This window comes from Saimiri boliviensis, chromosome 1 (assembly GCF_048565385.1).
Source record: "Saimiri boliviensis isolate mSaiBol1 chromosome 1, mSaiBol1.pri, whole genome shotgun sequence".
NCBI classification, from domain to species: Eukaryota; Metazoa; Chordata; class Mammalia; order Primates; family Cebidae; genus Saimiri; species Saimiri boliviensis.
Window position 1 is genome coordinate 133,933,105 of NC_133449.1, and position 22,697 is coordinate 133,955,801.

Genomic DNA, 22,697 nt, shown 5'->3' on the forward strand with positions numbered 1-22,697 from the left:
AACTGTGAGAGCCCAAATTAAGGCAGAAACCCCTCCCCATCCCCCAGTGGAGAGCTTCCTTATCCTGAAGAAAGAACTGCACAGGGTGTCCCTCTCCCCTATGTTCTGAAAACAAGAAATGGATTTATCCCAAATCTAGGAGGGGCTCAGAAATCAGCAACATTTCAATTACGGTTTGCAATCACTTACGGTAGAGAATGGCACATAGAGTTCGTTATGGTACCAACATGAGTCAGCTGGTAGTGGTGGCCCAGAACTCGGGAGGGGAGAGTCTGATGCTACCTGTGGCTCTACAGGAAGAGTACTGTCATTGATTAACGATGTCTGCCGTGAGTATGGAAGGGGCAGAGGGGGACGTGTCATGCACTTCCACTCCTGACTGGGGACGGGGCTGTAGGTGATACAGTATTCTTCAGGGGCATGGTATGTGGACAGGCAAGCTACGTCACAAGTGAAATGGTTTGTGGTTAACCTTTTTCAGGGTTGTTTTCACGTGCTCCAGGAGACTCTGAAGTCTAAGGTGGTGGCTGGCTCAGTACAACATGCGGCTGGGAATGGGCCCTGGCCTCGGGCTGCCTGCTGCTTAGGTCCCACCAGGAGCAGCCACAGCTGCTCATCAGACCCTGCCTATCCTGTCCTGCCTCTCTGGGTCCCAGACTCCTCCTGTGCACAGGATGTCACGGGAAAGGCAGAAGGGTTAATGACACAAGACACTCAAAGAGCATCACATTCTGACTCTAAGGTGTTCAATAAACTTCTGTGAAAAGACGTTACTCTTATTCCTACCTGTGGTCCCTGTGGCCACTTAGTGGACCTTGCTAAGCCTCAGTTTCCCTGTGTCATATGGAGCAAATAATGGCATTTGCTGCTGTCCCTGGAATGATGAGGGAACACCAAGGGGCCACACAGATTACAAGCGCCCCGCCCACTCTAAGTGCACAATTCAATCCTGTCTTTGTATTAAAAAAAAAAAAAAATTAAAGACCACGCTTTATTCAGATTTCCTCAGTTTTCCCTTCACGTCCCTTTTCTGTTCTGGGAGTCCCAGGGAGGGCCCCAGTGACATTTAGTTGTCATGCCTCCTTAGGCTCCTGTGAGCTGTGACGGTTTCTTAGACGCTCCTTGTTTCTGACCTTGAGCGTGGGGAGGACCGGCCAGGTCCTTCGTAGCTTGTCCCCTGTAGGGATCTGTTGGATCTTTTTCTCATGATTGGAATAGGGTGACAGGTTACTGGAAGACCACAGAGGCAAAGTGTCATTTTTATTCGCCTTATCAAGGGATCGTTCTGTTAAATTGGCTTCCCGTTGTTGACGTCGACCTGGATCACCTGGCTGAGGCTGTGTGTCTGGTTTCTGCACTGTAAAGCTCCTCCCGCCCCCTTCATACACCGCTCTCTGAAAGAACCTCGCTGTGCACAGCCCACACTAAGGGAATGAGAAGTTATGCTCTGGGTCCTTGAGGCTGGGGTCTCTACGGACATTATTTGGCCCTATCCTGCCTGGGAGGTTTTCCTCTTCTCTAGCCACGGTATGCTTGTAATTCCTATGTGCTGCGAAAAGATTCTTCCTGTTGCCGTAATGGAGGACAAGCTGTACAAAACCCCCAAAGCTCCTTCATCAGAAGAATCTCAAGCCCAGTTCCTGGCTGTCAGGCTGGGCCAACCCTATTTCCCAAATCTGTGCCAACGCAAAAGGCCAGGGAGGTGCATGGGGCCTCGTGTTCTGGGCGCCATGGTCTGGGTGTTGGGCAGGGCGACTCACCATGTTATGCTTGAGGATTCGCTGCACCACGGGGGTGAACACCTCGATGACCACCATGGACCGAGGCCGCTCTCTGCAGTGCTGGGGAGAGAGTGGGGTACAGTTACCGCGGGCCTAACAATGTTCCGTGGCTGCTAGCAGGGCTGGGGACAGCGAGCCCCGCTGTTGGCGCCTGGGTGCCCTTGATGAACAATGTTGCACAGCTTCCTAAAAAACAAGTTGATTGGGGAGGATGGCCAGTTCTAGGTTCAGAGCGGAACAGAGAGGAAGGTAGAGAGCTTTCCCACATACCCTCTGCCCGCAGCATGCACGGCCTCCCCTGCTATCATTGCACATATCAAGATTAAGGATGGGGTTGGGGCGTTCCAGGCCCTGAAACGTATCCTGGGTACTCAGTCAGCAGGCGTGTGCGGCACCAGAAAAGGAATCCTGGTGGAGAGACGGGGCCCAAGAGGACAACAATCCTGTTTCCCCTTTCCTGACCCTTGACACACACCGAGGACTCCAGGAAGCCGAGAAGGTGCACCACGGTCCCCTTTCCTCCCAGGCGCTTGCCTTTCCACCCCACAAGCTGGAAAAGGACACTGTGGTGTCACTAACGTGGCACGTATACCCTGCGGTGCATCTGTTACAGTGGAGAACCCCACACTGACACACCACTGTTCCCAGAGTCCACAGCTGACTCCAGGGTTCACGCTTGGTGCTGCGCCTTCTGGGTGTTTACACAAATGTCTAATGTCACGGATCCACCACTGTACTATCATAGGAAGTCTTCACTGCCCTAAAAATCCTCTGTGCTCAGCCAATTCATCCCTCCCTCCCCCAGCCCCTGGCAACCACTGATCCTTTTACTGTCTCTATAGTTTTGCTTTTTCCAGAATGTTCTGTAGTTAGAATCATGTGGCGTGCAGCCCTGTAGACGGGCTCCTCTCACTCACTAACATGCATTTACGGTTCCTCCTTTCTCTTCACTTTCTGCTAGCTCATTTCATTGTCTGGACGTTCCATAGTTCATTGATCCAATCACCCGCTGCAAGGCGTTTTGGGTGCTTCCAGATTCTGGCAGTTATAAATACAGCTGCTGTAACATCTACGTGTAGACTTGTGTGTGGACAGGTGTGTTTAACTCACTTGGGGAAACACCTATGAGTGCCAATAGCTTAAAAAATTTTTCTTTATTCGTTTTTTTTTTTTTTTTTTTTTTTTTGGAGTTAAAAAAGTAGATGAGATGAGAGCTTCTGTTTGCTTTTTGTTTGGTTTTGAACTGAAAACTTGAGACTGTTTCAGATGGTACACCCAGGAGTTCTGACATGGTCCTTATTTAATACATAATGAGACTTTTGTAAAGCTAAGATTCTGCATGTTTCCAAGATCTGAAAGGTCTTGGAAACTGGGTATGACAGGACGAGGGCTTCCGCATTTGAACACCAGGGTGTCGACGATTCTGCGACTTGTCAATTGGTGGGTATAGCAGGCGGGGGCAGTCTGCAGGCCTGATTCATCACCAGTGTGGTGTTTTGTTTTCAGATTGGAAAGGAAGCTCCTCAGGCCGTGCTCACAAGGCCTGGCCCCTGCCTCACATCCTGCACACCTGGCCCTGGAGGAGGATGCTGGACCTGGGAGATGAGAAATCAGGGCTCCCCTGAGAGAGCAAGATGAATGAACTTTCCTCAGACCTTGGAATCTGGCAGGAGTGTGACAGAGCGGACACGGCAGAGGCTTTGGTCCCCTCGAGCTCTCCTCTCTGAGCGTCAACCCCCAGCGGGAAAACAGCTGAAGGTGAGTCCCACATGGCCGGGACCCACCTCACTCCAAATGGCAGACGGCCCTCTTTTGAACACCCACATAGGATTATAGCGGAGAATACCCAAAAGGATAGCTTCTCCTACCTCACCCCTCTTCAAACTGCGCTGCCAGGAACCCTCAGGTCAGAAATACAGCGAGGCAAGTTATTTCTTGTTCTTCAACAAATACCTGGTGTTCTAGAACCCAAGTTTGAGAATCAGGCGATCTGGGAGAAACCCTAAGTCTGAGAGGCAAGCATGGTGTAGGTTTGGGTTAAACTGGACAGAAGATGGAGGAGGTGACCTGCTGTGACAGACAGAGGAGCAGCTAGCCACTCTCTCAGAACACGGGCTATTTAACTCCACTCTGCGGGAGGTATGATATTCATGAGTTCTGGGGGCAGAGAAGGCCCTTGTGTGCCCTGAGGAGCCCAGGGCCTGTGTGTATCCACACCGGTATGTGTACACACACACACACACACACACACACACACACACACACTCGTGAGCAGTCACCTCCTGGGCCAGGGGGCACTCACTGTGGATGTCCACATTAAGAATGGGGGGTGGAGGTTGTTCCAGACCCTGACAGGTACCCTGGGCACTCAGGGCAGTGGGTGTGTGGATCACTGGAGAAGGAGCCCCAACAGGGAGGCAGACTCCAGGAGGACAATGGAATCTTGTCTCCCTTTCAAAGCCCTCGTCCCCTGACACACACAGAGGACTCCCTGGATGAGGTCAAGGGAAATCAAGTGTACTACGGTCCCCTGCCCTCCTGGGTGTCTGCTGTTCCACCCCACAGGACAGTCCCATTGGGGGACACAGTCCACGCCTCTTCAAAGGACAGCAGGTGACCTTGGCAGGAGGCAGGTAGTGGGAGTGGGGAGGGATGAGGACCAGCTGACAGGGCAACAGGGGCATGACAGGGGAGCGCCGGAGACGTGTCTTTCCAAGGACGTCAAATTAGTACACTAAAAAAGCCATGGCGAAGAACAAAACAGGTCTGTGTGCTGGTTCAGCCTGAGACGCAAAGATGTACTATGGGAAGGAGAAACGCCTGGTCCCCATGTGCCCTGGGTGGGCATGTCCTATGTGAATCCCACTGCAAGGCTGGCGCCGGGTACCTAGGAGCGGATGCCCTGCTCCACGGCTCCTCTAAGCCAACCTGCAGCACCCTGCTGCTTCCCGTTTTCAGGGAAAGCCCTGCAGCCACACCCCGCCGTGGGCCAGCCGCTGCTCAGAGGAGCCTTGGCTAATAATAACCAGCTCTGACGTCAGGAGCCCAGAAAATCTGCAGCAACCTGTCTTCCAAGACAGCCAGGAAGCGATTCTAAGGAAAAGCAAGATGCTTCCCCCAACTCTTTGACACCTGTCTGGCAGAGAGGTGGGTGTAACCCTAAGAAAGGGTGCCTGGCACGCCCTCTGCCTATGTCTGGGACCCTGACCCAAGATGGTGGGGCCCAGGTTTTCAGACTGTCTGTGCAAACCCAATCCCCGGTGTGCACACCCAGAGGCAGGTTCATTCCTGCAGTCACAGCCCCAGCTCAGCAAGCCCATACCTTGCAAAAGAATTCACAGAGATCTGGTGGTGGGTGGTTGTTTTCCAGCAAAGGAGCGATCGCCTGAAAGACAACGAACAACTATCAGGAACCGCGGGGTAGACAGCCACGAAAGGACGTAGAACAAGCTCCAGGCCACATTGTTAAGTGAAAAAAATAAATGCAGAACGACACATCCTGCATCACATCATTCATCTTAAAGCAAACAAAACCCGCCAAAACCCATAACCAAATCTGTCTGTGTGGGTCTGTCACCACCTGACAACAAGGTGTTTCTGGAGAGGGCACTGGGATGGGATGAAATCCTCTTTTCCTGATGAAAACATACGCATGAAATACTTGCAAAACTGGTTGGGTGTGGTGGCTCACGCCTGTAATCCCAGCACTTTGGGAGGCCAAAACAGACGGCTCACCTGAGGCAGGGAGTTCGAGACCAGCCTGACCAACATGGTGAAACCCCATCTCTACCAAAAATACAAAAATTAGCTGGGCATGGTGGCAGGCGCCTACAATCCCAGCTACTTGGGAGGCTGAGGCAGGAGAATCGCTTGAAATCAGAAGGCGGAGGTTGTAGTGAGCCAAGATCACACCACCGCACTCCAGCCTGGATGACAGAGCAAGACTCTGTCTCAAAAAAAAAAGAAAAAAAAAATCTTGCAAAATGCTATTTTAAATAAAATTAAAAGTTCTGTCACAGCTGGTATGGCTGGGGCCTGGGTCTGAACTCAGTTCTGAACTTGAACCTAGATCCAGCTTTGCGCCTACGTTCTTCGCTGCCATGGTGAGCGCCCTCCACGGTTAGATGGAGCACAGCTGGGGTTTGGACTCCTGGTCCACGACCAACAATGGCTACTACTGCCTGGCCAATGGAATGAATAAAACCAACTCAAGCTATGGGAGAATAATGAGCGCATAAAAAAATACCAAGCACCATCGGGAGGAGACCAACTGCCAACAGGGTAAAGAGGATTTAACTGCTGGAGTGAAAGGAGGCACCAGAAGACTTCCTAGTAATGACAACAGCAATAGTAATGAAAGAACACTGAAAGGCGAGCCTGTAAAATGCAGGGGTGAGAGTCAGATCCTCAGGTCAAATTCTTTCCTGTTCTCAGGCATTCCTGCTGGGCCGGGAAGCTCAACCTGATCCAATTAAGGGTTCAGTTCAGCCACATTAACTGGATAAATGCAGCTAGGATTTCTCAGATCAAAATTTCTTTCCCAGGCTTGCCCTGAATGTAAGGCCTTGTCCTCCATCCAGGGCTTCCAAGCACTCAGCGGGACCCACAGGTGTTGCTGGCAGGGAGAAGGCAGCACTTCCTTTCCGCCTCTCACGTTGGCTCCTGGCTCTGCAGCAAAGTCTCACCACTTTGCCTTTGTCCATGTCAGTCCCCCTGCCTGGAATGCCTTCCCCAGCTCGCTCCGTTTACCTGACATTCTCCTATCTATCCTTTAACATTCAGCTTGGACACCTCCTCCTGGAAGTCCTCCATCATCATCCTCTCAGTACCCTCCCTGACAGAGGGTAAGAATCTGTCCTCTGCGCCCCCCTAACACCCAGAACAAATATCAGCCCTTGGCCATGGTGTTTTTTTATTATCTGTTGACCTGCCAGGTTCTCTCAGGGCACATTCAATCCTCAATGGCAGGTATCATGTCTTGCAGCCCTCTATATGTGGGATGGAGTTAGTGTCTGGCACATACTTATATTAAAAAGCTCAGCAAAATTTGTTACATAAATTGATTAATTAAAATTAAGCCAGACAAAGGTGGTGGTGAGGGACTGGGTGTACTCAGGTTGACTTGTCCTCCTGTTCTGGCAAGAGAAAGCAAAGGACGGTCAGGGTGAGGCCATGGAGAAAACGTCTCTACTGTTAGAAAACACCCAGAGTGCCGGCCGGGCGCAGTGGCTCACGCCTGTAATCCCAGCACTTTGGGAGGCCAAGGAGGATGGATCATGAGGTCAAGAGATCGAGACCATCCTGGTCAACATGGTGAAACCCCATCTCTACTAAAAATACAAAAATTAGCTGGGCATGGTGGCGCGTGCCTGTAGTCCCAGCTACTTGGGAGGCTGAGGCAGGAGAATTGCTTGAACCCAGGAGGCGGAGGTTGTGGTGACCCGAGGTTGCGCCATTGCACTCCAGCCTGGGTAACAAGAGTGAAACTCTGTCTCAAAAAAAAAAAAAAAAAAAAAAAACCACCCAGAATGCCGACTATGTGCCAGACACTAGAGCTGAGAGCAAACGCAGAAGCTGCTGTTTGACTCTCCACAGCCAAAGGCCTGGGGCTCACCTTATTTTGCGCATACAGGAACCAGCTCAGCTTGTCAGGGACGAATAAGTGGGTCCCCCAAGGCCCTGATTCAGCTCTAGGAGCCTGAGGGGCCTAGCCACCGACGCCTCTCTTGTTCTGTACCTTGCAGCCAGGAGACACCCCAGGCAGGTCAGTTCCAAGGTCCCCTCCTGGGCACAGCAAGGCTCTGCCTCTTGCTTCTATTTCATCTCCCATCCGCCTGCTTCTCATTCCCTTATGCTTTATGCTCCAGCAATGCTGAAGCTTCTAGAACACACCACGCTGCTTTCAACCTTTGTGCCCTTGCACATTTTGTTTCTTCTCCCTGGAATGCTTTTATCCCATTTTGCTACCTGGCAAACTCCTACTGATCCTTCAAAACGCAGCTCAGATACCACTACCTCCAGGAAGTTTTCTGGCTCCTTTCCCAGGTGAGTTAATCACTCTACCCTCTGCATTCAGTGTCTATTTTTGCGATGATTGATCACCTTTGCCTTTCTATAATAGATGATGAGCTCCTTCTAATACACAGCACGGTGCTTGGCACCTAGCAAGTGCAAGTTCATTTCTTTCTTCTCTCACATGACAGTTAGGTTTTGTAGCTAAAAGTCACCCAGGAAGATAGTTTACCCCAGAGATGCTTACATCATGGTCGAGTCCTAGAAAATAGCACCTCACTTTATGGATCACAGGGAATTAAATGCAAGTTCTATTTGTGTATTAATTGGGAGACATGTCCTGGGGCAAGAAAGACAACGTTTACCTTTCAGCTAATGGGGTGATGCCTCTGAATAAATGATATGGTCTCTGCCATCTCCTGCCATCAACTCCCTAGGCAGACTCAGGAAGGAGGAGGCAATTAAGATACATTTGCTACAAACCTCAAAGACAGATAATTATACTCCCTCTCCTATCAAGTGGGGCTCTGAAATGTGCAAAGGCGGAGGGAGATGCGACTGGCTTGCTAGAAAAGACAAAAGGGAGCAAGGCCAGTTGTGCAGGTTACAACTGGCGCCAGAATTACCCTACACCAGAACAAGGGCTGTGGGCTCCAGGAAGCGGAGGTGGTGGAGGGAGCATTTGGAGAGGAACTTACCACGATGATGTTTTCATGCTCCTGGGTGGTCAAGTTTGTGTTCTAAAGGAGTGAACGGAGAAACCAGGAGGAAAACAAAAGAAAAGAAAATTAAGAAAATGAGTATTTGATCTTCAACATTCACAATTTCGAAACATCTTCAGTGTCACAGACAAAGCGTTACTGTCATGTTTTTCTTAATTAAACAGATCAGAACACTCTCAGAGGCAAAGCTGGGAAGGTAGAAAAAGTGTGGCTTTGGGGCAGGAAGAACTGAGTTCTTGTCCCTGTTTCAGGACTTGAGTTATGTGACCTTGAATGAGTCGAGTCTGGGGGAGACTCAGTTTCTGCTTTAGTAAATAGGGTTCCCAGTAACCATACCTCATTAGGCTGCTGGGAGAGGATCTGGCCCTTGTCAAAGTGAAACTGCTTAGAAGCCGGAAGGCAGGCTCATGATAAACATGTAAACATGTAAAGAAACACCTTGTAAGGGTCCCAAGGCTGTGCCAGGCAGCCTTTCAGGAGTAACACACACGATTTCAGTGCTTCTCAAACTAAGTTCTGTGAGTGCACCCGAGAGGTTTTAGCTGAATTCAACCTCTAGCAACTGACTTGCAAAAACAGAATTAGGCTGAATGGATTACATTTGCTGACATTTTAGGGGTCTTCTTTCCTCCCCAATCTGGACTTTTCTTCAGTAACCAGTAACTGTTACAGGTTGAACATCCCTTATGGAAATGCTTGGATTTCTCTCTTTTTTTTTTTTTTTTTTTTTAATTTTGGAATATCTGCATTATACTTAACTAGCTGAACATCTAGTCTAAAAATCCAAAACCTGAAGCTTTCCAATGAGCATTTCCTTTGAGTGTCACGTCAGTGCTTAGAAAGTTTCGGACTTTGGGCCGGGCGTGGTGGCTCATGACTGTGATCCCATCACTTTGGCAGGCTGAGGAGGGTGGACTGCTTGAGGCCAGGGGTTCAAAAGCAGCCTGGCCAACATGGCGAAACCCCGTCTCTACTAAAAATACAAAAGTTAGCTGGGCGTGGTGGTGGGCACCTATAATCCCAGCTACTCGGGAAGTTAAGGCAGGAGAAAAGCTTGAACCCAGAAGGCGGAGGCTGTAGTGAGTCGAGATTGTGCCACTGCACTCCAGTCTGGGCGACAGAGCGAGACTGTGTCTTTAAAAAAAAAAAAAGAAAAGAAAGTTTTGGACTTTGTAGCATTTCAGGTTTCTGGACTAGGGAGGCTTGACCGTGCCGCCATCTGTGAGCACGTGAACAAGGAAAGAGACGGATGTCCAACAAACAAGTAGTCAACAGAAGGCTCAAAGCTCCCGCCCTTTTTTCTCGCTAGTTTCGTGGTGCGGTTCTGCTTTGCTTGTCTGTTGTGCTGGACACAGGCCTCCAGTGGCGCCAATTCATGCTTCCTAACAGAGCCACAGTCGCTGCTTGTAAAGAGACCCCTCATTTGATCAGTGCTGGCGAGTTGGACTGTTCTGGTTCTAGACGGAGCCCCGTGGCTCCCACCTCCTGGACAGGCTTAAGGCATATGGGGGTAACTAACGTGTTTATAGCAGCCAAGGCAAAAGAAAAGCTCGCGAGCCGTGATTTGCTTTTGCCCAATAAGCTGGCTCCCCGAGGGCTGCAGGAGGGCTGTGAAGCCAGGCAAGCGTCTGGACACGAGTCTCTGCAGGTCCCCATGAGACGTCTTGACCTAGGTGAGGCTGGACCCAAAATACTAGAATCCACACGTGAAAGGAGGTTTCTTGGATTTGAACATTCCTTTAGCGGAGTCTGAGCAGCCTGTTTATGGTAGATTATTATTACATATCATTCATTTTCAGCCTAGGGGGAAGCCTGGCCTTGGTCTCTCCTTAGGACGGCTGATGAGCTGGCTCTGCCTCGGGCACTGTGTAAGAACTCTGTTTTGCTCACGCCACCAATTTCTCTTGATTATGACAGGTTCTCTACTATCCCATTGACAGATCAGCTGCCTGAGACTGACGTGGTGCAGTAACTAGCATGTTTAAGGTAACAGGGGATGGGGTGAGGGTCTGAACCCGTCTGTCCTGACTCCAGTCTATTTCCTACCACTGAGCTCCAGTGCTCCACCACCCATCCAAGAGGCAGTTCCTCATCTCGGGATGCCAAGGGCAGCTCGACAAGCCCATCCCTGGCCCCTGCCCACGCACCTTTCCAGGAAGGCTTTGGTGACTATGGACACCACTTCCTCTGTCCCAGTCACAGGGCAGCCCATGCATTGCGCAGGGAGCCTTCTCTCTACCAGAGCCATTTCCACCCCTGGTGGAAATGAGGGAACACCTGACTGCATCAGAGGGAACACCTGACTGGCCCCTCTACATACAACTTAACAAAGGCCTGGGAGGGCGGGGACAGCCGGCTTGGCTTTGCTGGTGGACAGACAGTTCTTTCTCAAAATTGTTTTGCGTCCTTAGCTCCCTCCACGATGCCCCTCCGCCCGCTCCCCCTTCCACTTTCTGGTCGGTTTGGTGATGCCTGGCACCTCTCCAGAGGAGGCCTTGCAAACAACCTGAGTAAACAGAACAGAGAAAGAACCCGGCCCCAAAACAGGGCACGCAGGTTGAAGGCAGCTGTTTGTTTTTCCAGCTACCTGCTCCAGACACCTGGCTGAAGGTGCTTGTGGGGTTCAGACCACAGCCATCCCTTCTGACAATGAAAATGTGGCCATTTATCAAAGACCCTTGCGTGTAAGGCACAGTGCCAAGTGCTTTATGGGCATGGCAGCATCTCATCCTCAATTCTATGACACGGGTACTAGTTTCAGACCCTATTTACAGAAAACAACCGAGCCCAGAGAGGCCTAGCAACTTGTCTAAGGCCACTCAGCCACTGAGCGCAGGACAAAGTCCTTTTCTACACCACATACCCTTAATCCACACAGTTACATACTTGCCAAAAAGTCTCTAGCAACCCAGGTTTGTGCCACATCTATGTGCAGGGCTGTGAGCTTCACCACTGGGCAGACCCGGGCGAGGGTCCTGGCTCACCACTTATCTGACTGGCCCTGTGTAAGCTACTTAACCTCTCGGCAACCCCAGTTACTCCACTGTACATTTTCATACTTACCTTGCAGGATCCTTGGAAGAAACTGGGGAGGTCTAAGGTCATCAAAGTGACCAGTGCAGAGTATGCATGAGCGGATGCCAGGGCAGGCAGCCGGGGCTGGAGTCTCAGCTCTGTCCCTCACTAAATGCCAGCTTTCTTCAGTAAAGTGAGTAATGCTGACTCCCTGCCTGACACAGTAGGCTCAAAGCACATGGAAACTTCTCCCATTTTCCTACTTTAAATGTCGTATTCCTCCATCCTAGAACTTAGAGGTCAGCTGTCTTTGAGATTTTTACTTTAAAGCCCAAGAAGGGGCTAGGTGTGGTGCCTCGTGCCTGTAATCCCAGCACTTTGGAGGCCAAGGTGGGAGGATCACTTGAGCCAGGAATTTGAGAACAACCTGGGCAACATAGTGAGACCCCACCGGTCATTAAAAAACAAAACAAACACAGAACACTCAAGGAGGGATGTGAAGGCCAAGGGGCATGCGGTCACCTGAAGCACATCTGAGATGGGAAAAAAATCTCACACGAGGCTGGCAATGGGGCACATCTGGTACCCACAGCAGCGTGCTGATGTAATGAGGGTGTGGTGGTGGGTGGCGCTGCAGGGGTGGCCAAGTTGGTCTCAAAAGCACTTGGCAGCCCTACGGTGGAACTTCTAGCTCCATTACAAACTTGCCATGTGAGTCGGGCTCAGTACAACTGGGCCTCAGTTTCCTCGTCTGTGAAGTGAAGACAGCAATGCCCATCTTGGAGGGAGAATGTGAGTTTTAAAAGAGAGGCCGTCTCACTTTGAGAGGCTGAGGCAGGTGTCTCACTTTGGGAGACTGAGGCAAGTAGATCACTTGAGGTCAGGAGTTCAAGACCAGCCTGGCCAACATGGTGAAACCTTGTCTCTACCAAAAATACAAAAAATTAGCTGGGCATAGTGGCACGCACCTGTAATCCCAGCTACTTGCGAGGCTGCGGCAGAAGAACTGCTTGAACCTGGGAAGGGGAGGCTGCAGAGAGCCGTTGCCCCGCTGGACTCCAGCTTGGGTGGCACCTCGCACCTGCCTGGCTTACTATAAGGTGAGTAGAGTCCCCTCCTCCAGATGTAAAGTCTGCACCTGGGGCTGGACATCCACTACCTAGCCTCAGAATTCCAGCCGTTCTTTGGATCATTGCCCAGCCTGGGTTTTTACTCTTCTTGGAAGGATGCTGGTCTCCCAACTGCGGACATCACCTCTGACCTCTGTCCCTCTGTCTGAGACTGTCACTGCCACCTACTTTCTACCTCCCACTCTGCCCCTCCCAGAATTAGGGACCCTCTCCACTCCGCAGACACGGAGGGCTGGCGCCAGGCTCCAGTCCCAGAGGCAGTGGCTGGCCTGGGCCTGCAGAGAGAGGGGAGCTCTCCAGGCAGCCAGCCACTTGCATGGGGGCTTGACAGGAGTGACTCAGGAACCGGGGATGCCACTGTCAGGGGAGGGGGACAGAAGCATCACTCTGGTGGCTGTGCACAGTTTAATCAGGAGTCATCAACTCCAGTGTTCCCAGAGGGCAGGGTGAGCAAATAAACAGAGCGGTATTAATATCTGTAAAGCGCCTAGAATAGCACCTGCAACAGAGAAAACAGAAAGAAGCACATTTCTGAAGCGCCTTCTGCCTAACCATCCGCGGGACTGATGAGAGTCACTGTTCGCTGCTTGTCTCTCCCTGCCGGGACTCAAGCTCCAGTGGGGTAGGGGGCTTGTCTTTGCTTGAATTCCCAGATGGTGCCTGGCACACAGCACACACTCAACATGCGGGGAGGCCAGCAAAGCAGATGGCACAGGAGGCCCGGCCGACGGGTGGCACCAGGTAGCACCAGCTGCAAATTGCGGCTGGATTTTCTGATTGTTTTCAAAGAGAACCTAGAAACTGACTGTTTTTAAAGAGAACCTGGAAATTCCCATTGTATTGTGAAATCTCCTCATTTAAAAAATGGTGATTAAGTTAGCACATCTAAAGGCTTTGTGGAGTGACTAGGGCAGAAAGCCGAGTGCACCTGGACCCCTAGAGCTCATGTGGGCCAGTGCTGGGGGAAGAGAGAGATGGAGCTGGGACTACCAGCCCCCACCATACGGCAGGGAGGGGAACACCTCTTCTTCCGTGCCTACAATCCCCAGACAGCGCAGCTGGGGCAAGCCTCCCTCACCAACTCCCACAGACGGCTGGGTGGGCAGCGGCTCACCTCCTTCGGCAGCAGGGCGACAACACAGCCCACACGGAGCTCTGCTGCTTGGCGTGGGGCCGGTGCTCAGTGGAGGGAAAGGCAAACAGCGGAAAGGGGGCCGGGGGAAGGGTTTTACCTCGGAGAGCAGTTTCGAGACGATTTCCAGTGGGGCCTGGTTGATGGAGTCATCCTGCAGGGGGGATGTCAGGGCCATGTCCACCAGGGTCCGGATCTCTTTCAAGACAACCTCCCAGCGGCTTGGGTTACTCAGCACTTTCTTGTATTTGTAAATCTTTTTCTGGTTGAAAGAGAGAAAGCGACAGGAACATGTTACTCATGTAAGGAGGGCAGAAGATGGAAGATGATCAAAGAATCAGATGGGTTAGGGTGAAAAGGGCCCTGAGAAACCGGCAACTTGGCCCGCTCCGTGTATACGGAAACTGACACCTCGAGAGGAAGGGGCTCGTCCGAAGCCGCAGGGTGTGCCTGCAGCCAAGCCCCCAAACCAGACAGTCCTTCCCCACACAGGCTCATTCAACCCGGTGATAACCCTTGACGGATGTCCTTTTTTCTTTTTTTTCCTGTTTTTTTTTTGTTTTTGTTTTTGTTTTTGTTAAAAGGATGAGAAAACGGAGGTACCCAAGAGGTTAGAAAATTTGCTCAAGGCTCTAGAGTTGGCAAAGCTGGGACAGAAAACCATGCATTCCGACCGTAAAGCCAGTACCCTCACCACCAAGCTGTATGTCGCCACACAGCTTCCACCGACTTCCAAAAGAAAACGGGGTGATTTCTCTTTTAGATCATGTCTTCTGCCAACTCATTCCCCAACCATTCAAGTGCAGTAAGAGCGGGAATGGGTCAGTCCACAAAGGGGCTTTCTCTGAGTTGAAGGCACTATTTCCGCCTACGCCAATTCCAAGAGGTCCCTTGGAGAGAGGTAGTCAGTTAGGGAGCACGACAGACAGGATTAAGTAAGTCGATGGGAACTCAACTCTTGCCAGGTAGGGACCGAACCCGGAATGCTCCCCCCGGAAACGCAGTGCTGCGCTCTGCATGCACCTGGTGAGGAAGACAGGAGAGCTCTCACCTTTGCTGGGTGCTGTGTCGAAGCCAGAGAGTGGCTGAGGCAGGGGCTGCTGCCTCCCTGGATTTGAGGCAGAGCTGGTTCCGCCTCTCTGACATCATGGAAACGAGGCCTCAGAAGGCGAGGTCTGGGCCAAGCACTCCCCCCCACCCCGGCCCCCGCTCTCGCAGCTGCCTGCCCCACCGCACCAGGCCTGCTTGGGAGACTAACTGACTGGATGAACTCCTTCAATAAGTGCGCCGTTCCTTGGGGAGAGCCTAATTTTAGTGTTAACATGCCAGCAACCAGCTGGGGTGACATGTCACAATCTTTGAGTCAAAGTCAGAAAGAGGAGGGGGGAGAGGAGGGTCCCTTGCTGACCTCTGAGGCTCAAACAGAAACCTACAGGCTGCCAAAGTCTCCCTGACCACTTGGTTTCTGAGTCAGGAATTATCAAGTGGTCTTGGGATCCACGGCTATCAAGGAAGCATTTGGGAGGCACATTCCATGCCAAGTTGAACAAATGCTGTGCGGGTGAGGCCCAGTGGTGGGACGGGAGGTACACCGGAGTTGGACAGGTGTGGTTGTTACTAGAAAACTTTCACCTTCGGAGCCTTAGGGTTCTGTTCTGTAAGTCAGGCTTGAAAATACCCGCATCTCTTTCAGTCTGTAACCCTCATTCATCCTGGACCCATGTGGTCGTGTCTTCACGGAGGGGCATTCAAAAGGAAAGTCCAGATAAAACAGCCAAGACTAACAAAAAGGAACTCTGAGACTTAATCTGACTCTCAAAAAACTGAAGGAGATGAAATGTAAAGCCTAGGCCAATAAGGCATTCTGACTTCCTCCTCTCCATCATTTTCCCACAGCCCATGATTTTCTGGGGCCTCTGATACACTCACTGACACTGGTGTCGCCCCTGTGAACTCACGCCAAAGGCGGTTTTCAGTCCCCCCATCACCCCAGGCCTTTCCCATCATCCCTCCCTCCTCCGCTCTCTGCTCCTTCTTTCTCCTTCTCTATTTTTTCATCTACCCGCCTACCCAACTTTCTCTCCTCTTTCCAGCGCACTGGTCTTACTGCTCTTTGCCCATTCACCCATTCCATATCAAGAATTAGAAAGAGGCCGGGAGCGGTGGCTCAAGCCTGTAATCCCAGCACTTTGGGAGGCCGAGGCGGGTGGATCACGAGGTCAAGAGATCGAGACCATCCCGGTCAACATGGTGAAACCCCGTCTCTACTAAAAATACTAAAAATTAGCTGGGCATGGTGGCGCGTGCCTGTAATCCCAGCTACTCAGGAGGCTGAGGCAGGAGAATTGCCTGAACCCAGGAGGCGGAGGTTGTGGTGAGCCGAGATTGCACCATTGTACTCCAGCCTGGGCAACAAGAGCGAAACTCCGTCTCAAAAAAAAAAAAAAAAAAAAAAAAAAAAAGAATTAGAAAGAGACCAGCTCTTCTCATGGGCACAGCAGGGCAGAGGAGGCCAAGGCAGCCCAGCATTCCCCAGGCAGGAGGAGGTGAAAGGCCAGAAACATTCACTTGCCAACCATTTGAGATCCTACGAGGATGGGAGGAAACGCAGGGCAAGCTGTTGTGGGGGCGTGTATGGTAAAGAGTGAACAGGCTGCTGATGTTGATGGTGGTGACAATGACTACTGGCTGAGCTTCATTAATGACAAGATGCACCCAGTCCACCGAGTCTCCGGAACCATCACTAGCCTCCTTCCCAGTTACCATCGATGGAAGCCGCCTTGTCCCAGTGCTGTGAACAGGACACGCCGCCTGAAGAGCACAAACATGTCTGTGCAAAACATAAGATGTCTGAAGCAAGAATCCTACCCGTTCAGAGGATAAATGCTCCTTTGAGCCTTAGAGTCTGTGGTTTCTGAGTTTGCACCCAGAGAATTGTTTAATTTTTAAAAGACCATGAAATGATTACACAAAACCCACCATGTATCAAGCCCCAAAGCAAACCACAGCGGTCCACACCCGTGTCTTCCCACAGCAGAATGAGGATTTTCATGGAGTCTGGGCTCTAAGTGCACTCTCTTCTGATCAGTTGCACAGTATTTACTTTTGAAAGACTAATGATTTCATTCTTTTGGTAACGATGATGCATGCTCACTGCAAAAAAAAACCTAAACCACGTTGAAAAGCACAAACAAGAAGATAAGCTTTAAAAGGCCTCGAAAAGCCCACAACCCAGAAATAGCCACCATTAATATTTGGTGAACATCATTCCAGGGAAGTCTCATTTAAACTCTGCAAAATACAACCAGCCCTGCGGTGGGCAGCCGTGAGTACAATCTCCTGCTCTCCACACACAGACGCCACTTGAGGTGCAGAGGCGGCCAGTCTGAGGCACAGCAGGGCCCACTGGGCAACGCCGGCGCCAACGCAGCTCCAGAGACGAGCCCGTGTGGTCGGTGCACCCAGCCTCAGCTCATCCACACCTCCCCTCCTTCGAGCACGGAGGACGACAGCTTTTCCAGGATGGCCTGGGCCCTTGCTTCCCAGGCATTCATGGGAGAGTCTGCAGGAGCTGCATTCAGAATCAGAAGGTCCCAGGGCTTGTACCAAGGGCTAACATTTCATGTGCGTGTACCATGTGCCAGGCACTGTGCTAGCTCTGTGATAACAGAGCTTTATTTCACTCAACCCTCACGGTATCCCATGAGGTGGGGGCTTGTGACAGGGATGACCCTGAGACAAGGGACTGGGTGCAAACGGCTTCCTGATTTGAGCAGAGACTGCAGGAAACACTGGTGGGGAGAGTGGGGAAGTGAGACAGGGAAGAGAAGATGGTCAATAAATGGGGTTGGCAAGCACCATGATGTGGGCAATGGGGGCTCAATCCTGCTGGGGGCTCTAGGGGACTGGGCAAATCACACGCAGGGATGATGTCCCTAAGGAGAGGGGGAGCCAGGCATTTGTCCATCAGCTCCCTAAACTCTTCAGGGCTTCTTTTTTTGAGACACAGTCTTACTCTGTCACCCAGGCTGGAGTGCAGTGTGTGATCTCGGCTCACTGCGGTCTCCGCATCCCGGGTTCAAGTGATTCTCCTGCCTCAGCCTTCCAAGTAGCTGGGATGACAGGCACGCGCCACCATGCCCAGCTAATTTTTGTATTTTTAGTAGAGACGGGGTTTCACCATGTTGCCCAGGTTGGTCTTGAACTCCTGAGCTCAAGCGATCCTCCCACCTTGGTCTCTCAAGGTACTGGGATTACAGGCATGAGCCACCGTACCTGGCCAACTCTTCAGGGCTTCTGACTGCTCTGTGCCCAGGCCAAAGTGATCCCAGAGCCAGAAAAAACTATGCGCTCATGCAGGGTCACAGGTGTTGACGGTGAGCAGCCTGCAGCCCTCAAGTGATGCTGAGGGGGTGGCCAGCTGCAGCTGCTGCCAGAAGACTGTTAGTGTTCTCTGTGCACAGAAGCCTATCATGGCCCCGAGAAGAGAAGCTACTTGCCCAGAGTCAAGCAGCTAGAAAGGGACAATTCAGAGGCGAAAACTGGCTCTGGCCACTCCAAAGCTCTTTCCATCACAACAGCGCAAGCCAGCGGGTTTGGGTGGAGAGGTTATCAGATTTGCCAAGAGATCCTGAAGAAGGTGTGGAGAATGCTTGGTAGCATAGGGGCAAGAGCCAGGAACAAGCCCAAGAGGCTCTAAGGCTGGCGGCCAGGTGACCAGAGGTGGCGGAAGCAACAGGGGGAGGGTGAGTGTGGCGTTGCGGGTGCAGGCGGGCTGCAGGCAGGCCCCTGTTCCTAGAAGAGGCTCTGAGCCCCGGATCAGGGTGGCCAAAGGGATGAGGGAGACCTGCCCAGGATCAACAGGGCCCTGTCCCTCCTCCTTAGGTGACAAATTGGCATGTCTCATCCCAGGAACTCTGATGAGCTCATCAGGTGATGAATCATGGAGGAGCTGGGACAGGGACGCCTCCGGAATCCCCGCTCCAGGCTCCCTGGAGGCTGGCCCTCATCTTTGCAATATGTTCTTCCTCCTGAGCATGCTTTGCCAGGTGGGGTGGGGGGGTCTGGTGGTTTGTCTAGCGTGGACCCCTCAGGCCACTGGATTCCTTTGAAGTGGGGTGTAGACAGGGGCCTTGGAACTGCTCTGTGGCTGGGCACATGATGTGGTATTTCTAGAAAGGGGCTGACTTAAAGCAGAGTTGGGAAAATACAGCATGCAGGTGAAACCCAGCCCCTTCCTAGTTTCTGTTTGATGAAACCAAGAATGGTCTCACAAGCTGTAGGAGTTATGAGGGAAAATAAACACAGAAATCGAATGTGGCCCACAAAGCCCCAAATATTTGCTATCTGGCTCTTTCTAGAAAAAAGTTTGCCAACCTCTGGCTTTAAAGGTCAAATCCCAGCCCAGTAGTAAGCAGGCAGAAAGGTGCTCAATGCCATTAGCCCGCAGGAAAACGCAAGCTAAATCCATAAAGAGATACCACTCGCCCCACGAGGGCGCTGTGAGAGAGAAAGACAGACAACGTCAAGTGCTGGCAACGATGTGGACACTGGGAAGCTCGCGTGTTGCTGGTGGGAAGGTAAATTGGTACAGCCACCTTGGAAAATAGTTCGAAAGTCTCTTAAAACGTTCTACGTAAATTCATCATATGACCCAGCAGTTCTGTTCCTAGAAATCTACCCAAGAGAAAGAGAAACAAACTCCAGAGACATGCCCAAGAATGTCCGTAGCAGCATTCTTCATAGAAGCAACTTAAATCCATCAGCTGATGGACGGATAAACAAGCTGTGGTATAGCCATTCAGCCAAACAGTATTTGGCAATAAAAAGGATTGAATTACCCACACGCTGCAAGATGGATGCACCTCATAATCACTACGCTGAGGGAAAGAAGCCAGATACAAAAGATATATTGTATGATTTGTCTTACGTGAAATGTCGAGAAAAGGCAATTTTACAGAGACAGAAAGTGGAACATTCATTGCCTGGGGCCCAGAACGGGGATGAGACTGTAAACAAACACGAGGGCATCTTTTGGGATGGTGGAAATATTCTAAAACTGAACTGTGGTGACGGTGTACAACTTTATACATTTACTAAAATCACTGAATTGTATACTCACAATGGGTGAATTTTATGGTATGTGAATTCTATTTCAAGAAAGCTGTTTTTGAAAAATGCTATCCATCCACCCACCCACCTACCATTCACCCACACATCCATCCATCTGCCCAACCACCCATCCATCCATTCATCCATCCATCTACCCATCCATCCACTCTCCAACCACCCACCCACTCATTAATCAGTCCACTCATCCATTCATCCATCTACTTATCCATCCAACCATTCACCTATCCACCTAACTATGCACTCACCTCCCATCCATCCATCCTTCACCCACCTCATCATCCATTCAATACCATCTACCATCTACCATCCATATTTCTATCACTCACTCATCTATTTATTCACCCTTCCATCCAACCATCTCGTGAAGATCTACTACGTTAAGTACTAAGGACGACCATGGCGAGCAAAGCAGACAAGCCCCCGGTGCTCACGAAACTTATACTCTATTACTTGCATCACTTTCCTTGTCTGCAAGTCAGGATAAGAACAACTACTGTCAAAGGCTTGCTGTGACTATTCCATGAGATAATATATAAAACACTTAGCCCGGTTCCTAACTAAATAGCAACTCTGATTATTATCACCTACCAAGTTCTGTAAAGGAGTAGTCCAGGGCAGCAGAACTCAGGAGGACTCCCTGCACCCAAGCCCAAGCCCCGCCAGCCAGCGGGAAGCAGAGCCAGCAGGCAGAATCAGCCACTCCAACACTGGCCGCACCGTCTCTGCTTGTCAAGGAAGGGACGTTACCTGGGCAACACTTGCCATCGCTCTGGCAACTGTTTTCCCGGCGGCGGCAAGCACATCCGCCGGGGTTCTCAGGCCTGGGAAAGCAGAGCCTGTTGCTCCTCCGTGGGAGACAAGTCGTCAGAGGGAATGTGCCCCTTGCCAGGAGAGGCGTAACTCAGAATGTGCTGGAAGCACGTCGCACCAGGCTGGGGCTGCCGCTCGGCTGCTCTGCTGCCGCAGCCTCTGAGGCTCGCGGGTACACACACAGCACGCATGCTCCCACCACCTGTCGTGAAGAGAGGACGCTGCATGGGCCCTCCCATGGAACTGCAGAGTGGAGGAGGACCACACAGGGAAACCCGAGCCTGGGAGGAGCCAGACCGGCTCTGAAAACTTTTTCCAGGGCAGGTCCTAGAGCTGAGCTGCTTGGTCTGGCAGCTGCCAGCCTCAGGTGGCTACTCACACTGAACTTCGTTAAAATGAAGTACAACTACAAACCCAGCACCTCATCACACAGTGGCACTGCAGTCACTCGGTAGCCAGCTGCATCTAGTGGTGACTGTGGTGGCGCACAGAGAAAACATCTCCGTCATCACAGAACGCTCTGCTGGGCAGTGCTCTCCTAAAGTCCTGGCGTTCCTGTCACCACACCCCTAGGGGCATGTGTGTTTGCCTCTTCCCATCACTGCTGAGGTCTAATATGTGTGTGGCACTGTGCTCAGCCCGAGGAGATGGCCATGGCCCTCGCCTACCTCCTCCCAGAGGATGCCTCCCTCTCCCAGTCCCCACGTCACTGGGACCCCGCCTTGGAATCTGCTTCCGAGGTCTACCAAGGTGCAATGCCTTGCACACCCAGGGAGAATGACTGGTTGCTTATCTCCTCTGGCCTTCCTGGTTCAAGACTCACTATGGCTGCAGACGTAAGTGTGTAGGAAGCAATCTGCTATCTCCACCAAGCCATGGCTTCTGGGAGGACTGACACTTGGGACGCAGCATTTTTGGCCTTCTCTTGAGCCCTCCAGAATGGCTTCCCTTAAATCCTGTGAGCACCAAAGACTGTCATTTTACCTTCACATATAATGGAGGCCTCATAACCGTCCCATGTGGGTTACCTCCAAACTGCCCTTTGGGCCCCAAATCTTCACAATTAACTGAAGACCAGCTCATAACCTCTCAGCTCCTGGCTGCTGCGTTCCCCACAGAGACCCCCTGGGGCAAACACAGCCCCCGCCCCCCCGCGGCCTTACTCCCCACGCCTGCTAGCCCACATAATCCATGCCACAAAATCAGCCACGGTGCTGTGGCTACCATTTCCCAGGGAAGGAGGCCGCAATGCCCTGGTGATCTGTGCACTTTTCCAGTGAAACGCAGAAGCACCAGAGCTACGATGACTGAGGGGGGGGCATTCGCCATCTAACTGTGGACACCCTCAAAATCTCATTTTTAAAGAAATACTGTACATGCATGTTTTGTTTTTTTTGTTATAGGTCAGAACTTTAGAGTCAACAGTGCTTTTGGGATTAGACTGAATACTTTTTTCTCTCTGATTGGGACCGTTTTCTTGCCTCAGGCTTGGTAGAGACAACTCTGGTGCCTCCGGGAATCACACAGGGGCTCTCCAGTGAGATCCCATCACTCTGGCCTGAGACAGCAGGCTCTCTGAGGGACCAGGGAGCTGCCATCACTATACACAAATACAGACAGATTTACTTCATTGAGATAAAATTCACACACAATAAAATTAACCATTAACCATTATTTATTTATTATTAGTTTTTGAGATGGAGTCTCACTCTGTCACCCAGACAGTGGCATGACCTCGGCTCACTGTAACTTCCAGTTCCTGGATTCAAGCAAGTCTCCTGCCTCAGTCTCCCTAGTAGCTGAGATTACAGGTGCCTGCCACCATACCTGGTTAAGTTTTGTATTTTTAGTAGAGATGGGGGTTTTACCATGTTGGCCAGGCTGGTCTCAAACTCCTGACCTCAGGTGATTTGCCCACCTTGGCTTCCTAAAGTGCTGGGATTACGGGTGTGTGCTACCACAC

At 51.3% G+C, this 22,697-nt stretch overlaps 1 protein-coding gene across 3 annotated transcripts in view; it reads right to left on the bottom strand.

The window, feature by feature from the left end:
- Nucleotides 1-22,697, bottom strand: part of CMIP (c-Maf inducing protein) — a 263,736-nt gene that overhangs the window by 44,764 nt on the left and 196,275 nt on the right. The window contains exons 1-5 of one of the 3 annotated variants that reach the window (XM_003938063.3): nucleotides 20,672-21,826; nucleotides 13,893-14,054; nucleotides 8,492-8,533; nucleotides 5,104-5,166; nucleotides 1,761-1,841 (exon numbers count right to left, since the gene is read on the bottom strand). In XM_003938063.3, the coding sequence (XP_003938112.1) occupies nucleotides 1,761-1,841; nucleotides 5,104-5,166; nucleotides 8,492-8,533; nucleotides 13,893-14,054; nucleotides 20,672-20,689 (366 nt within the window). In that variant the 5' untranslated portion in view covers nucleotides 20,690-21,826. Of the gene's footprint in view, nucleotides 1-1,760; nucleotides 1,842-5,103; nucleotides 5,167-8,491; nucleotides 8,534-13,892; nucleotides 14,055-20,512; nucleotides 20,638-20,671; nucleotides 21,827-22,697 lie in introns of those variants that run through there. The other 2 variants (XM_074404676.1, XM_010348655.2) reach the window with 2 other exon arrangements.